At 26.8% G+C, this 17,613-nt stretch overlaps 1 protein-coding gene, 1 long non-coding RNA gene and 1 other non-coding gene across 3 annotated transcripts in view; 1 reads left to right on the top strand and 2 right to left on the bottom strand.

Moving 5' to 3' along the window:
* The window catches only part of LOC127284251 (uncharacterized), a 60,465-nt gene extending 59,776 nt beyond the window's left edge, over positions 1–689 (top strand). The window contains exon 5 of the long non-coding RNA XR_007843457.1: positions 666–689. This is a non-coding gene — a long non-coding RNA (uncharacterized LOC127284251). The remainder of the gene's footprint in view (positions 1–665) is intronic.
* Positions 1–17,613, bottom strand: part of LOC127284249 (uncharacterized) — a 102,282-nt gene that overhangs the window by 57,672 nt on the left and 26,997 nt on the right. Inside the window, exon 2 of the mRNA XM_051309602.1 lies at positions 7,983–8,247. Coding sequence (XP_051165559.1) covers positions 7,983–8,222 — 240 coding nt within the window. The 5' untranslated portion in view covers positions 8,223–8,247. The remainder of the gene's footprint in view (positions 1–7,982; positions 8,248–17,613) is intronic.
* Positions 14,649–14,720, bottom strand: Trnae-cuc (transfer RNA glutamic acid (anticodon CUC)). The gene has a single exon. It is a non-coding gene; the product is annotated as a tRNA-Glu (tRNA).

A 17,613-nucleotide genomic window follows, 5' to 3' on the forward strand; every position in this document is an offset into this window, starting at 1 on the left:
AACTATTACGTACGTCTGCAAACTTTTATCGCGTGTCAGACCCATTACCCACAGACCCATAACTAAAAAGCACAATTAACCAAAAATATTATCTTATTTAAATTGACTTCATGTATATATATATATATATAATTTCTTATCGCTCCATTTTAATCATGTTGTTATACATTGTATTTTTGTTGGCTTCTGTGATTTTCACAATTATGATTCAAGTTTGCGTTTCCTCCGGATGAGAATATAAACTGAATAAAAAAACGTAACTTCTTTTTTTGAAAATCACATGTGTATAATAATCTAAAAATTGTTTCTATACAGTTCAATTTATAGATTCGGTCTGATCAAAGAGAATTTATATCCATATAAAGTGTTTTGCGGTTACGGCACGATTAAGGCAATATTGTATCTTACGGTGAGTCACCAAAGGTTCGAGAACCTTATAGAGAATAAGAATTGCGGTTTTTATTTTATTCACTTTCTATGTAAACGGCCTCCCACGTTTTCCTAGGTTCACCAAAAAAAATCCATTAAATGTCTCCCAACCACCTACACTTTTGTCTTTGTTTTTGTTGAAATTGAAAAATAACTTTCAATTGTTGATTATATATATATAGCATTCCATTATTTCTTTTAAATAATTTAACATTAACATATTATTTCTGTTTCAGATGCAGCAAAAGGTTCATCGAAGGGTAAGTTTCAAAAAATTAAATTGTAATATTTTCCTCTTTTTGAGAAGAAAAATTGTAGTTTTAATTATTAGATCATTATTATGATGCAATTAATAGTAAAATGATTCGCTTTGAAGGTTTTATATTTTAGACAACACTTGTGTCTTCTTTTAATTCGATCATTAAGTGCATCTGCTTCATTGTCTTTTATATGGACCGAACAATAGAGATGACACACTATAAACTTTAGGAGAAGGGTCATATCGCGGTGCAGCTTTACAGCTGCTTTGTGAAACTGATTCGCACCTGACCCGATCCTTCACGATTTCGTATATATATAAGACAAAAAACAGAAGAACGGCGTGTGCTATTAGCTATATTATACAGCTGTTCGTACTCCACATGTCGAATTTCTTTCTTTCATGATATTGTTTACTTAAGATCCCATTTAAAGATTATGTCACAATTTTATCAGTTAATGTTTGGTACACGACTCGCGAAAAATTACATTTAAAAAACCATTCTTTGGCCAAAAAAAAATTTATTTTAAAATAAGGAATCATCAAAAAACAAACCGTTTCTTTCTTTTGTTAAGGGTTTGTTATTAAACTTATTCATATACATTTCTTTAGAAAGCGATTACAATGTTAAACCTCAGTGCGGCCAATCAGGAGTGTCTTATGATGTCACAAGCCGCTGGGCCATGAATCCGGGACTCATTTCGGTTACAATAAAGGAAGACACGTCCCCTTCTTATTTTTTTTTACGGCATATGCTTTGAGAGTGTAGTCAAGTTCAACTGACAAAGTCTGATACTCTCAATGTATTGTATATATATAAGAAGCGTGCTGCCTAATGGCGAGTGAAACCTGCTACGCGATTCGGCAGGTGCTATCGGAAGTTACTTTAATTTCTATGACTCATCGTCGCAGGTGAATATATAACCAAAAATCGAGGAAAAATTCAATAAAACTGAAAAATATTCTTTTCTTTTTTAATTATACGTAAATTTGAAAAAAAATTTTTATTGTGCAACAAAAATTTGTCGAAAAATATTATACCTTTTTTTTTTTTAATGTTCCCCTTTGACTTGTAATGAGGAGTGAACCAAAAGGGGTTACGACGGCAAATTCAAGTCAATCTTGAAGAAAAAGAGAGGTCTATAAGAAACCACGTGTGGGAAAATGCTACGATGCGAGACTGAGAAACGTGTGTGTCTCTCACATGTCTACTGTAGTTCGAGGTCCTATTTACATGTGTATTCATAAGATGCTAAAATATATATATATACATATATATAAGCATGTACTTGAGTAACTTTTCTTGTTTTTCAATGTATGCGTATAACAAACACCACAACAATAGTGAAGATTGTTCTTCATAATAAAACGCAACGATACTGAAATGTAATCTCCTTCATGCTGACTATTTATAAGTAATCTTGAAATAATAGGTTTTCATATTTGATCTTGACCTTATTTTTTAACAAAATTATTTGTTTAATAAAAAATAAAAGAAGAGAAAGGAGAAAAAGAAAAAGCAGCCGAATTCAATTTTTCTTAGGCAGACTATTTCATTGCAATTTCTTGCACAGAATACACCTAAAAGTGTAGAAAAAATTGACAGCCCGATCCGAGTAGAGGAAGACCTTTATTACCACCTATAAAGCACTTTTCGTCATAAAAAAATTCAATTTTTCTTAGGCAGACTATTTTATTGCAATTTTTTACACAAAATACACCCAAAAGTGTAGGAAATAATTGAAAAGAAGAAGCAAAAGAATAGGAGGATCCAAAAACAGAAATAGCAGTAGAAGATAAAAAGGATTTGAAAGCAAAAATATCAGGAGTAGAAAGAGTAAAAGTATAAAGGAACCAAAAGCAGAATCAGCAGCAGAAGAAGAGGAGGAGGAACTAAAAACAGAAACAGCAGAAGGAAGATTCAGAAGCAGAAGTAGAAGCAGCAGCAAAAGAGGAGGAACCAAAAGCAGAAACAGCAGAAGAATAGGATTCAAAATCATCAGAAGCAGAAGTAGAAACAGCTGCAGAAGACGCGAGGATGAATCAATAGCAGAAACAGCATAAGTAGAAAAAGAAGCAGAAGCAAAAAAAGCAGAAGGAAAAGCAGCAGCAGAAGAAGAGAAATCAAAAGCACAAACAGTAGAAGAAAAAATAGCAGAAGAAGGAGCAGAAATAGAAGCGGAACCAAAAACAAAAACAGTAGAAGAAGAGGATTCAGAAGCAAAAGCATCAGAAGTAGAAGTAGCAGCAGAAGGAAGGAAACCAAAAGCAGAAACAGCAAAAGAATAGAATTCAAAAGTATTAGAAGCTGAAGTAGAAGCAGCAGAAGAAGTGGAGGAATCAAAAGCATCAGAACTATAGAAGGGGAACAAAATTCAGAAACAGTAGAAGAAAAAGAGGAAACAAGAGCAAAAATAACAGAAGGAGAAGCAGCAGCAGAAAAAAATGGAACCAATAGCAGAAACAGTATATATATAGAAGAAGAGGAGGAGGAACTAAATGCAAAAAAAACAGAAACAGAAGAATAGGAACCATTTGCAGAAACAGCATAAGAAAAGGAAGTGAATGAAGAAACATCAAAATCAGCAGCAGGCGAAGAGGTGTTGTAAGAAAAAATAGCTAAAGAAAAAGGAGCAGCATCAGCTTCTGCTGTTTTTGTTTATGCTTCCTTTTCTTCTTCTTTTATTTCTGCAGAATTAGAAGCATAGAAGTAGAAGAGACAAAAGGAGAAACATCAGAATCAGCAGCAGACCAAGACTCATCTTCTGCTGCTTCTAATTGTGTAGACAGAAAAAACAGCAGAAGAAAAAAGGGAAGAAATATCAGAAACAGCAGAAGAGGCAGCAATAGAAAATGTAGAGAAACAAATAGCGGAAATAAAAGTTGAAGAGGAAGCTAAAGAAGAAAACAGAATTAGAAGAAGCCGATTTAAAAGGCGAAGAAGAAGAAGAAGGGGGCCATCAGAAGAAAAAGAAGAAGAAGTGTCAAATAAACGCTCGAGTATAAAAAACAGTTTTCAATGTGTTATAATTGATATTAGATTGTCAAATAAGGAAAGTGAGCAGGACACGTAATCCATGTTCTTGAAGGCGTGTGGGTGTGGTACAATGATTCGAGGGCACGATGAGCACGAACACTCCTACTCGCACAATGAAGTGCTCTCTTCGTTTTTTTCACTTCAAGGACGCGTCGAGTTATTTGAAATAGAACTTCCTACGATCTTTGTCCTTTTCCTCTCTCATTCTCGAGCTTCACAAAGGATATTCTCTTATCTGTGACACTCCCTTCAAAAATTAAATGAAAATCTGCGCACACTGAAGGTGTTTTTCAATATATGCTGATTTCATTACATTTCCTATCTCGATATCTTTTGTGTCCATTATATATATACGAAATACTTGATATACGTTATATACATCAGTAGTCATTCTTCAATAAAAGGTATAAATGATAGTAAATTATTTTCAAAAATTACGCTAATCTTACGGAGAAGACTATACTAATTGGTTTTTATATAGAAATACCTTTGTATATAAAAAGTAATATTGAAAAAATAATAGTAGAAAACAATGCTATGTAATTGAATGATAATTTTTGTGAAAAGAAGTTAGAGATTATTAAATTCATCTCTAATGGATCATTGTTTAAAGTTTCCGGACAATTATTATGTTGAGCCCCCGGAGCCACTAATAGCGCGCGGCTCTTCGAGTTTAGTGGTTTCAATCTATATAGAACTGAATGACTTTAAATTCTATACCTCAAGAAAATTAGTTCTAAAAGCATCATTTGCACATTATCCAATATTAGTTGCACCTGCAAACAATTTATTCTCCTTCTGTTTACAACACATTTTAGAATAATCAATATTGTCTAGGTATATTAATTATTGGATATAGTTGAAAAGAAAAGTGTCGAAGATAAATGATTCAACTTATATATATATATATATAAAGTTGATTCCTGTAGTTGAAAGTTTCAATACAATATGTCTTATATGTTAGAATATATACGGATATTTCAACAAGTTAATGAGTTTCAAACGGATGTTTGTTTTAGTTAAATGACATAGAGAGACTTAATTCTAAATATAAAGTTTATGCTTATACATTATAGTTTGATATTGGTTTTCTTTTTTGAATACAATTTTTTAACATGCGGTATCAAGAAGATGAAAATAAAGAATTTTCAACAAGATTAGTTGTATAGCGAATATATGATTATCCTGCAGCTTATGGGGGGATTTTGAAGCTCGCAGAAAAGAAGGAGAATAAATGCTCCCGATATACATTATTTATGGTATACATATATATTTAAAGCTCAAACTGAATGACTACAAAATGTGAAGGTTTGTTTATTTTCTTTTAAGAGGCTTTTTGCATTGCGTTTAGATTATATAAGAATATATTTAAAACTCACTTACATTAATGCCACTATTTGAGAAACAAATAAATAATCTACATAAAAATGCTGCTATAATTTCTTAATTATAGCTATTTTAAAGAAATTAGATTCCAAATTGAAAATTTGATTTAATTCTATAATTATAAAATTTTATATATTATATTATATATATATATATATATATATATATATATATATATAATAAAATAAAATAAAATTTTATAATTTAAAATGGTTTTAACAAAAAACCAGATATTAAAAAATATTTAAATCCATCAATGCAGTAACCGTCTATTTTTTAAAAGAAATTTCAACACTTATATACATTATTTATTTGATTTCAGTTTCGCTTTTATAATATAATGACCCACTTTTTTCAAAATATATTGAAACGAATTTAATAAATCGATGAAACTCAGCGTGAATCTTCATATTGACTTTAAATATTTATATTTAAAATATATACATGTATATTAAATTTTAGCACATAAGTCTAAATTCATTTACATATTTATACTCTTTTTAGAGAATATATATAAGCAATTATATTTATATTTATAAATAAGGTAAAAAATAATTTAAAACTCGAAAGAAACAAGTTTTTCACAGTGATTCCAGTTTATGAATATTAAAATCAATATTCTTTGGTGAATAAAGTAATTATTGAATGTATAAAATTCGTATAAATTTTGTGAGCGTAATTTTTTACCAATTTTCTTTTTTTTATATATAAATTATTTTTTCCTAAAATTATAATTAATAATGTAATAAATAAAATAAAATTTTTTATAAATATTTTTTGAATTGTGTTGGAGTTGACCTCGACCATGGTATATATATATATATACTTTCTATTCGAATCACTGCACAAAGTACTCTCCACACCCTTTTTGTTCATTTTAATGTTCGAAAGAGTCTTGTCACGTGTCACATAACATGGCAACTACGCGTGCCTCATGTGAATCACTCTGTCAAGTAGCAAAAATCTTATAGGTCAAAAGTACCCTTGCCTCTTTGACCTTTCTTCGTCTCTTTTTTTTCCTCTTCTTTTATTTCAATTTTTGCCTACCACCACAAAGCCCATTGTTATTGTCTCATAGTGAAAGGAAATTCTTTGCGCTTTTTACCTCTCAATAGATTATTATTATTCTTATTGATATCTAACTCTCAATAATTGACTATTTCACACATTATTATTTTTCATAAAATTTATACATATGGGAATTATTCGATTTTTGTAATTAATTTTACATATAAGAATTAATAGAATAAGTTTTATTTTATAAATCAGAATTTAAGGTTGTAAAATATCGGAGAAAGAAGTAAAACAAATTAAGTGATTGTAAAATAATTCTCGATAAGGTTGTAAAATATTCTTCAAGATTCTATGATAATTAAAAGTTTTAGACAATTTGTTTTTACAACCTTCAAGGTTGTAAAGTATTCTTTGAAAGTTGTAAAAAAAGGAAGGTTTAGCAACAAACTTTAAGGTTGTAAAATAATTTTCAATAGGTTGTAAAATTTTAAAGTTCTAGAAAATTTTACAATTATCTTCTAGGTTGTAAAGTATTCTTTAAAATTGTAAAACAAACTTAAAGGTTCTAGGTTTTTATAATAACCTTCAAGGTTGTAAAGTATTCTTGAAAATTGTAAAAAAAAGGAAGGTTTCGTAACAAACTTTAAGATTGTAAAATAATTTTCAATAGGTTGTAAAATTTTAAAGTTCTAGAAAATTTTACAATTATCTTCTAGGTTGTAAAGTATTCTTTAAAATTGTAAAACAAACTTAATGGTTCTAGGTTTTTATAATAGCCTTCAAGGTTTTGTAAACATAAATTTGAAGGGTCTAGAACAAAATTTAAGGTTGCAAAATAAACTTAATGGTTTAGAGTAACTTTTAATGGCTGAAAATCAAACATTAAGTTTCTAAAACAAATTTTAAGGTTGTAAAACAAACTTGAAGGTTCCAAAGCAAACTTTAAGACTATATGTAAACTAAATTTTAAGGTTTAACAAAGTTTGTGGAATAAACAATAAAATAAAATATATATTAAGGTTGAAAAAAATTCCTTAAGGTTGTAAAATATTCAATAAAATTGAATTTTGAATTTTATTATTGTTCAGCTAAAAATTTCTTTCACGAAATTTTTTTTATAGCTTTTTGTCAAGTCAAGGATAGAAAATAATGCCGTACCTCTTTTGTCTAAATATGAATTAATCATTAGCGTTTCTTAAAAGTTTTTGTGGCTTTAGCAAATGTATATAGAGATATACTCTTTACACATCATGTGAAAAAAAAGAGAATATAGTTGTAAACTCTTAGGATCGCAATGGAGTCGCGCAGTATTAGCGCTCTCTGAAGAGGACTTTTAACGTCGCTTGTCACTTAGGTGCCATGAATATTTACGATTTCTATCTCCGAGGTCGTTGACTAAATCTCAAGGGTTTTTGAAAATGTCACTGAAAAGGTGAAAAATTGAGTTTCTTCTTCTTCTTCTTCTTTTTTTTCACGTTTTTTTTTTTTTTATCAAAAATTTCCAAATAAAAAAGAATGTAAAATTATTAATTAACAATATCAATTAGACTAGATATATTAAAAATTATGATTTTTTGTTGGATTCTTAAATGAAGACAGAAAAATTTTATTCTGAAATAAAAAAGAAATCTGATTTTTAATTTTATATTATAATACAACATAAAAAGTGCGTATTCACATACAAGAGAATCGGGTTGCCTATCAAGAGGCGGCAACGGTTCCTTTCACTTCCTCTGAGAAGAAGAAAACGAAAATGCTTCCAATTATTATTATTATTATTATTCCTTTGAGGATAATTTGAATTTTATTTTTTATTTAATTTTAATAAATTTTTCGAAAGAAGAAATAGACACTCACCTGAACAGCACTGTTGAGAAAACAATTATTTTGTCCGGGACCATTTAGTAAGCCCTTGGTACTGGTGACACTGGAATTAATATCAGTGATTAATAATTTTTGATTTCCCTGTGATTGTCTCTCCAAATGTTGTTGGCTGTGAATTTGACGATTGTGGGTCGATTGCAAGTAGCCAGAATAATCAACAGTGTCTTGTGATGTTGCCTGAGGCTGTTGTTGCATACCCATTATAAAAGCCATCACGACTATCCTACATTCGTCTGACCTATGACAATTCAAACATTTTCAATCGTTTAGTACTATAACTTACTAGAAATTTTAAACCTATATACAAAAAAAATTATTACCATAAATAACGTAGGAATAAAATAAAATTAATTACATGCTACAAAATAATTTATCTACATTTTCGATTAATATAGAAAAAAGTTTTCATTCAACGAAACTACCCCCCCCCCATCCCGAGAGTGTAATAAAAAAAAGAACAGTTAAATAAACAATAAAAAAAAAAATGAAATGCCACATTTAAAATTCTTCTTCAAATATTTAATGACTTTAGAAATAATGCGATAATAATAGAAAACAAGTTTTTAATGGACCAATATAACAGATTGTTCTCTACCTGTATCATAAAAGTCATGTAAATTATAATTCTCTGCCTTAATATTACGGGTATTTTCATAACGCTTAACGGCTTCTCTATAAGGAAAATGCCACATAAACTTGTCTCTTTCAACAACTTTAAGAACAATAGAAAACAGAAGCTTTTATAATAATAAATTTAACACTATATCGATACTTGTTTAATTTTACTGTCTATAAGATGTCATCTTTGAATATTGTTTAATAAACATTAATTTCCATTATTTTTAATTGCACGTGATTTGAAAAAAATATTTACATCTCCGAAAATTGCATCTTTTCAAATCGAGATCAAATGTTTTTTATTTTAAATCCCAAAATATTTTACATATACCTTCAAGGTTGCAAAATAATTTTTAAAGGTTGTAAAACAAACTTAAAGGTTCTACAATGTTTGTAGTAACCATCGAGGTTGTAGATTATTATTTAAGGTTGTAAAACAAATTTCAAGGTTCTATAACAAGCTTTAAGATTGCGTAAAATAACCTTCAAGTAGGTTGTAAAATAACCTGAAAATAAGTTGTATAGAAACTTAATGTCCCAGAACATTTTACAATAACTTTCATGACTGCAAAATATTTTTTAAGGTTGTAAAGTAAACCTGAAGGTTCTACAATGTTTTATAGTAACCATCAAGGTTGTAGATTATTATTTAAGGTTGTAAAACAAATTTCAAAGTTCTTTAACAAGCTTTTAGGTCGTAAAATAACCTTCAAATAGGTTGTAAAACAAACTTAATGTCCCAGAATATTTTACAATAACCATCAAGATTGTAAAGTATTCTATAAGACTGTAAAACAACCTTGAAGGTTTTTTGATTAAATTTTAGGTTGTAAAATAATTCTCAAAAAGGTTGTAAAATAACTTTTAAGTAGATTATAAAAAGGTAAAAAGGTTTTAGAGTAAACTTTAAGGTTGTAAAACAAACTTAATGTCCCAGAATATTTTACAATAATTATCAAGGTTGTAAAGTATTCTTTAAGATTGTAAAACAAACTTGAAGGTTTCTTGATCAAATTTTAGATTGTAAAGTAATCCTCAAAAAGGTCGTAAAACAAACTTGAAGGTTCTGGAACAAACTTTAAGGTTGTAAAATAACTTTTAAGTAGATAGTAAAAAGGTAAAAAGGTTTTAGAGTAAACTTTAAGGTTGTAAAATAACCCTCAAATAGGTTGTAAAAAAAACTTAATGTCCTAGAATATTTTACAATAATTATCAAGGTTGTAAAGTATTCTTTAAGACTGTAAAACAACCTTAAAGGTTTCTTGATCAAATTTTATGCTGTAAAATAATTTTCAAAAAAGTTGTTAAACAAACTTGAAGGTTCTGGAACAAACTTTAAGGTTGTAAAATAACTTTTAAGTAGATTGTAAAAAGGTTTTAGAGTAAACTTTAAGGTTGTAAAATAACCTTCAAATAGGTTGTAAAACAAACTTAATGTCCCAAAATATTTTACAATAATTATCAGGGTTGTAAAGTATTCTTTAAGATTGTAAAACAAACTTGAAGGTTTCTTGATCAAATTTTAGATTGTAAAGTAATCCTCAAAAAGGTCGTAAAATAAACTTGAAGGTTCTGGAACAGACTTTAAGGTTGTAAAATAACTTTTAAGTTGATTTTTAAAAATGTAAAAAGGTTTTAGTGTAAACTTTAAGGTTGTAAATTATTTTTTAAATTTGTAAAATAATTTTAAAAGTTTTAGAAACACGATTGTAAAACTTACTTTTTGGTTGTAAAATAACATTGAATAAGTTTGAAACATACTTTAAAGTTGTAAACAACCTTCAATAAGGTTGTAAAACGAACTTAATGTCCCAGAATATTTTACAATAACCATCAAGATTGTAAAGTATTCTATAAGACTGTAAAACAACCTTGAAGGTTTTTTGATTAAATTTTAGGTTGTAAAATAATTCTCAAAAAGGTTGTAAAATAACTTTTAAGTAGATTATAAAAAGGTAAAAAGGTTTTAGAGTAAACTTTAAGGTTGTAAAACAAACTTAATGTCCCAGAATATTTTACAATAATTATCAGGGTTGTAAAGTATTCTTTAAGATTGTAAAACAAACTTGAAGGTTTCTTGATCAAATTTTAGATTGTAAAGTAATCCTCAAAAAGGTCGTAAAATAAACTTGAAGGTTCTGGAACAGACTTTAAGGTTGTAAAATAACTTTTAAGTTGATTTTTAAAAATGTAAAAAGGTTTTAGTGTAAACTTTAAGGTTGTAAATTATTTTTTAAATTTGTAAAATAATTTTAAAAGTTTTAGAAACACGATTGTAAAACTTACTTTTTGGTTGTAAAATAACATTGAATAAGTTTGAAACATACTTTAAAGTTGTAAACAACCTTCAATAAGGTTGTAAAACGAACTTAATGTCCCAGAATATTTTACAATAACCATCAAGATTGTAAAGTATTCTATAAGACTGTAAAACAACCTTGAAGGTTTTTTGATTAAATTTTAGGTTGTAAAATAATTCTCAAAAAGGTTGTAAAATAACTTTTAAGTAGATTATAAAAAGGTAAAAAGGTTTTAGAGTAAACTTTAAGGTTGTAAAACAAACTTAATGTCCCAGAATATTCTACAATAATTATCAAGGTTGTAAAGTATTCTTTAAGATTGTAAAACAAACTTGAAGGTTTCTTGATCAAATTTTAGATTGTAAAGTAATCCTCAAAAAGGTCGTAAAACAAACTTGAAGGTTCTGGAACAAACTTTAAGGTTGTAAAATAACTTTTAAGTAGATAGTAAAAAGGTAAAAAGGTTTTAGAGTAAACTTTAAGGTTGTAAAATAACCCTCAAATAGGTTGTAAAAAAAACTTAATGTCCTATAATATTTTACAATAATTATCAAGGTTGTAAAGTATTCTTTAAGACTGTAAAACAACCTTAAAGGTTTCTTGATCAAATTTTATGCTGTAAAATAATTTTCAAAAAAGTTGTTAAACAAACTTGAAGGTTCTGGAACAAACTTTAAGGTTGTAAAATAACTTTTAAGTAGATTGTAAAAAGGTTTTAGAGTAAACTTTAAGGTTGTAAAATAACCTTCAAATAGGTTGTAAAACAAACTTAATGTCCCAAAATATTTTACAATAATTATCAGGGTTGTAAAGTATTCTTTAAGATTGTAAAACAAACTTGAAGGTTTCTTGATCAAATTTTAGATTGTAAAGTAATCCTCAAAAAGGTCGTAAAATAAACTTGAAGGTTCTGGAACAGACTTTAAGGTTGTAAAATAACTTTTAAGTTGATTTTTAAAAATGTAAAAAGGTTTTAGTGTAAACTTTAAGGTTGTAAATTATTTTTTAAATTTGTAAAATAATTTTAAAAGTTTTAGAAACACGATTGTAAAACTTACTTTTTGGTTGTAAAATAACATTGAATAAGTTTGAAACATACTTTAAAGTTGTAAACAACCTTCAATAAGGTTGTAAAACGAACTTGAAGATTCGAGAAAAAAAGTTCAGAAATGTAAAATAAAATCTATATAATTGAATAAATTATATAAACAATTAATTTATTCAGTTTATCAGAAATGTTTTCCGTTTCCTGCAGTCTTATCTATATTCATATAAATATACATGTCAAACTAACTTTCAATTGGCAATATATGTAACGATATTAAAAACTATTCAGGAACAATTATTATTAATGAAATGTTGCAAGCATAAATTTTCTTCGATATGAAGTTTCTATCTCTCTTTCTCTTTCTTATACAATTCAAGTTTTTACACTCCTGTGTCAACGCTATCGTTAAAATGTATATAGAAAATACCGGTTTTCTATCATCTCTGCATTAATAAACCCAAAAGAAAAAAAAATTTACAATCTCTCCTATAGCATAATCTTGTAAGTTTCTATATCACAACAAGATATAATATTTTTAATTAAAAATCTAAGCTGACAACATGTAAATCACACATCATATAGTAAAATCCATTGTTTGAAATAACAAAATAAAAATTTATTTTAAATTAGAGAATAAATAATTTAAAATTAATATAGAAAATGAAAAATAATTTTTTTTCCTTAATTTCTATGTGGAAATTTTTGTAATATAAAATTTTAAAAGTTATTGCGCTATAAACGCGTGAAAATTAACCTCGTTCCAAACCGTGTGAAAGTGCAATAAAGTTGTTTTGGTGAATTGCATTTATATTGTCTCGGGGTATTTCAAAAAAAAAAGCAATATATACATGCGGATTTAATTTTTTTCCGCGCCCACACGTTTTTCTGTAATACATAATTCCGCGCGGGACAATTAATGCGATCAGGGTCAATTCCGAGTTCATGGCTCGGGTACTTTTGCAGAGAAAATTTCTTTCTAAAACTTCACACCAGATCGTTATTCATATACAAGAGTCACTTTCGAAATACGTGCAAATTTTTATATTCGACAGGACAAAAGCTTTTGTTATCATATCTATATATATATGCTTCAATACATTTACAAGTAATAGGCGTAACTTTTATAATTATATTCTTGTTTCGTAATATGTATAACAGGATTAGATATTATTAATTATTAAAGAAAAGAAACAATTGAAAAAAGCAAATTTTTCTACTATTAATAGAAGAAGTATAAAAATTAGCACTTTTTGGTGACAGCGGTGGGATTTTTTTTTTTTTTTTTTTTTTTTTATTATAAATAAACGAGACTTTGGATGTATTATTATTCAGTTAGAAATAAATGTTGCCTCATTAAGAGAATAAAATTGTAATGGAAATTAAGAATACGTATTTTAATTCGAAAATAGCAATCTTTTGAAGAAGAAAAAAAATTCTTTTTCTCGTTATGTTCTTCAAGGAAAACTGCATATCGATAGTTTTATTAATGATTCTCTATAGAGAGTAACCTCATTCATCATTTGTTTGTATTCATGAAAAAGGAAAAAACTACTTATTGCAAATGAAAAAAATTAACAATTAATTTTGAAAATACCTTAATTATTTATTAAATTAATTTTTAATTATTTAATAATTTTAAGTACAAATTTTTTTTTGTCAATATAGTTTTAAATTAAAAATCAAATTTTTCGTTTAGTTGCAAAAGTTGGAGAAAAAAAAAGAGAAACACAATTTTCCTTTAGAAAAGAAGTTCGTCAAGCTCTTGCCGGGAACATTTTTTTTTTTTTTTTTTTTTTTATTGAAGGCTTTTATTGAAGAGAGAGAGAGAGAGAGAGAGAGAGAGAGAGAGAGAGAGAGAGAGAGAGAGAGAGAGAGAGAGAGAGAGAGAGAGAGAGAGAGAGAGAGAGAGAGAGAGAGAGAGAGAGAGAGAGAGAGAGAGAGAGAGAGAGAGAGAGAGAGAGAGAGAGAGAGAGAGAGAGAGAGAGAGAGAGAGAGAGAGAGAGAGAGAGAGAGAGAGAGAGAGAGAGAGAGAGAGAGAGAGAGAGAGAGAGAGAGAGAGAGAGAGAGAGAGAGAGAGAGAGAGAGAGAGAGAGAGAGAGAGAGAGAGAGAGAGAGAGAGAGAGAGAGAGAGAGAGAGAGAGAGAGAGAGAGAGAGACCATGAAAGTTTCTGTAAAGTCGACAATTTTTCCCAGGACTTTGTCAAGAAAATTCACGTAGTTTGTTAAAGTGATGAGTGTTTTACTGAAACATGCCTTTGAAGGATATAAAGAAAGAAAAAAAAATGGAACGTATATATGTATAACGAAAAAATAATGGAGAGAGAGAGAAAAAAAAAACCCCGAGAAGATAGAGATGAGAAAAAAAGAGATCTCTTTTTTTTCTCATCTATATAGAGAGAGAGATGCAAGGAGGTAAGAGGATAAGAATTTGGTATGTGTGGCTTTAACAGGCGATCCAATCTCATTCCAAAACGTCAAGTTAGAAAGAACGCGCTTCTTCGAACAAGATTGCTAACGTTTTTAAAGATTTAAAAATTTTTTATATCCGCACTAGAAATATATTTACTAATAGTAAAAAAGAGAATTTTTACTAATAAAAATTTCCAAATAATAATATAATAAATAAATAAAATAAATAATAAATGTTAATTGGTAAAAAAAATCAAAAAGTATTTCCGATACCGGGAATCGAACCCGAGCCTCCTGGGTGAGAGCCAGGTATCCTAACCACTAGACAATATCGGATGAGAAAATTATTTCCAAAATGACACAAATCTCCTCCTCGATACTAATAAAATATTAATTTATAAAAAAAAAAAAAAATAGTAAAAGATTTTAACATATTTTTTTTTCAATTTTAATTTTTCTCCAAGTGGATTTTGAATTTGCAAGCTAAAAATAAGGTTAAATTTAAGAATTTTTAAGCAAAATTCGAAAAAAAAAAGAAATATCAGTAAATGTTATAAAGACAGTAATTTTGTGGAATGCATTATATTTCTCACTGTATACAAAATATTGTGCATAAAACGTGTTACGGGTGCCAACATAACAAATATGCAGTGGTTAGAATAATAATGTATATACAAGCGTGTCATTTATAATGAAACGAGTATATAGCTTTTACTTCATTCACAAAACGTAGCACAATTTATTGAAGCAGTCGACTGTTATACCAGAATATGCAGAAGCCTATAAATAATGTTTGACCTTTAAAAAAAAAAAAAAAAAAAATTAATATATATCATTCAAAAAATTTATCCCGTTTAGATTACAGGAATTTTTCAATATAAAATTGATTTACCATTAATTTTTTTATAATCAAAATTATATTGATTTTTAAAATTGTTTTATTCTTATCAATTCAAGATCTAAATAAAATTTATTTAGGTACATGTAATTTATATTTTTAATTAATGGCAAAAAATTTAGTTTTTAATAATATAATAATAATAATTATTATTATTAAATTAATAATAAAATTATTTTTATATTATTATTATTAAATTAATAATATAATAATAATAATTATTATTAAATTAATAATAAAATTATTTTTAAATATATTTATTTTAAATATTTAAATTTAAAAATAATAATTTCGGAGTATTTATATATCTTTATACCTGAATTTTGAAGTTTACATTAAAGTATAAAGGGTACCTGAAGAGGAAGGTCATAAACAATGTGAATTCAAAATCCCAAAGATAATAAAATTCAATTAGTTGCAATTCGTGCATTGACCTGTTTAGACGTAATTTTTTTTTTCCAAGTTTAGTAAAAATTTTGTTTCGGGAGTGTTCGAAATTCTTAAAATCGTGATCGCTTATATCTTTTTAGAAAAAAAGTAATTTGTTTTTTTTTATAATTTAAAGTTCGGGAGTATTCGCGAAATTCATTTTTAAATCGCGTGTATTTTCATCAGATTTTGTCGTCAAAAAAAAAATAAAAAAAAAAAGCATCAGTTATGCAGACTAAGGTACAGTAAATAAAGTTTCGATTAGATAAATTAATTTTTTTATAATTATAATATAATTACATCCAATTGTTTTTATAATACTAAATTTTTTATAATTAAAATTTAACTATAAGAAAAATGAAAATATTTTTTTTCAACATTTAGAAACTAGATGTATTTTACGAAAATGTATGTATCACGATGTAATCTAGGTCCCAGAGTGTTATATTGCTATAGGGTTATTTCCGTGCATTTTCTCGCGTCGTTTTGCAAGGCAAAGCCATGTGGCGTCGCGACGCCTATTTTCAGAGGAAATCCAATCGTATTCGAATGTCTATATTATATCAATAATTCAATATTAATTTATTTCAAAATTTTTATAATTGATTTTAAATATACCCCAAAAAGAAATATATATTTATCTCAAGAGTAAAATAAATATTTATTTGATGTAGATATAAATAAAATTTTTATTTGCGCTAAATTTTTATTTAAAACAAATAAAAAGTAATTAGACTCTGCGGGAGATTATCATAATAATAATGATTCAAATAAATATTTTATTTGTCTTAAATGATATAAGATTTCTCTGGATGTGTATATATATATATAATATAGAGAATAAAATAAATATATAATTTATAAAAAAATTTCTTTCATCCGATTTGAAAGACTAACCTTTCTCCTCTTATTGTTTGTAAGTTCACTAACAATGAGGTACATTTACAATAAAAGGTCATGTCATGAATTGATTGAAACAATATTGATGATATAATAATACCTATTGTTACAATTATTGTAGTGCCTCCAAAGTAAAAAAAAAAAAAAAAAAAAAATTCTCAGTGCATAAACCTGAATAAATTAATAATCAATTAAATTTAACAATATGCGTTAATTAATATAATATAATATAGAAACAGCCACTATATATTGTATAAATATAGAACAATCACAAATGATAATTGCATTTTATTATTAGAAATTCAATTAAATTAGAAAATTAAATTATAATAACTACAACATATATATATGTTGTGTATGAAATATCAGGTTATTGTTAAAATCGAACATTTCTGTTTTTTCACATATATTTTATTATAATAATTAAATTCTAATAATACTAATTATTATAAAATAAAATATGAAAATAAATGAAACTATATATATATTTAAAATCGGCATTAACGGAGTTATTAAAATTTGAGAATATTAAATTTAAAAGAGAGAAAAATGTACAGAAATCCACAATATAAAGGAAGATATTTTTTCTGCTTAAATTTTAATTAACAGTCAGATAAAGAAGGATTATACTTTATTGTGATTCAAAGAGAATTAATTAATAATGCTTGAATAATTCAAATTTTTTTTTTTTTTTTTTAACACAAAGGGTAGAAAAAAAATTTTAATTTCAAATATACACTGAAAAAGAAATTATTTTATTTAAATAATTGATTACTTATCAAATAAATATAAAATTTAATTAATAATAATTATTAATATAATAATAATTATTTGATTAAAAATCAAAATTTTATTGATACAAATTAATATTTTTTTGATAATAAAACAAGTAATGGATTGAATAAAATCAATTTTTTTTGTACATTATTCGCTAATGACAATGATATATATATATATATATAATTCCAAGTTAATAGTCCATATAGCACGATATCTAGTGGT

Source organism: Leptopilina boulardi, unplaced genomic scaffold (assembly GCF_019393585.1).
Source record: "Leptopilina boulardi isolate dan_hultmark-lab unplaced genomic scaffold, ZJU_Lbou_2.1 LbouV2_32, whole genome shotgun sequence".
In the NCBI taxonomy this organism is placed as follows: domain Eukaryota; kingdom Metazoa; phylum Arthropoda; class Insecta; order Hymenoptera; family Figitidae; genus Leptopilina; species Leptopilina boulardi.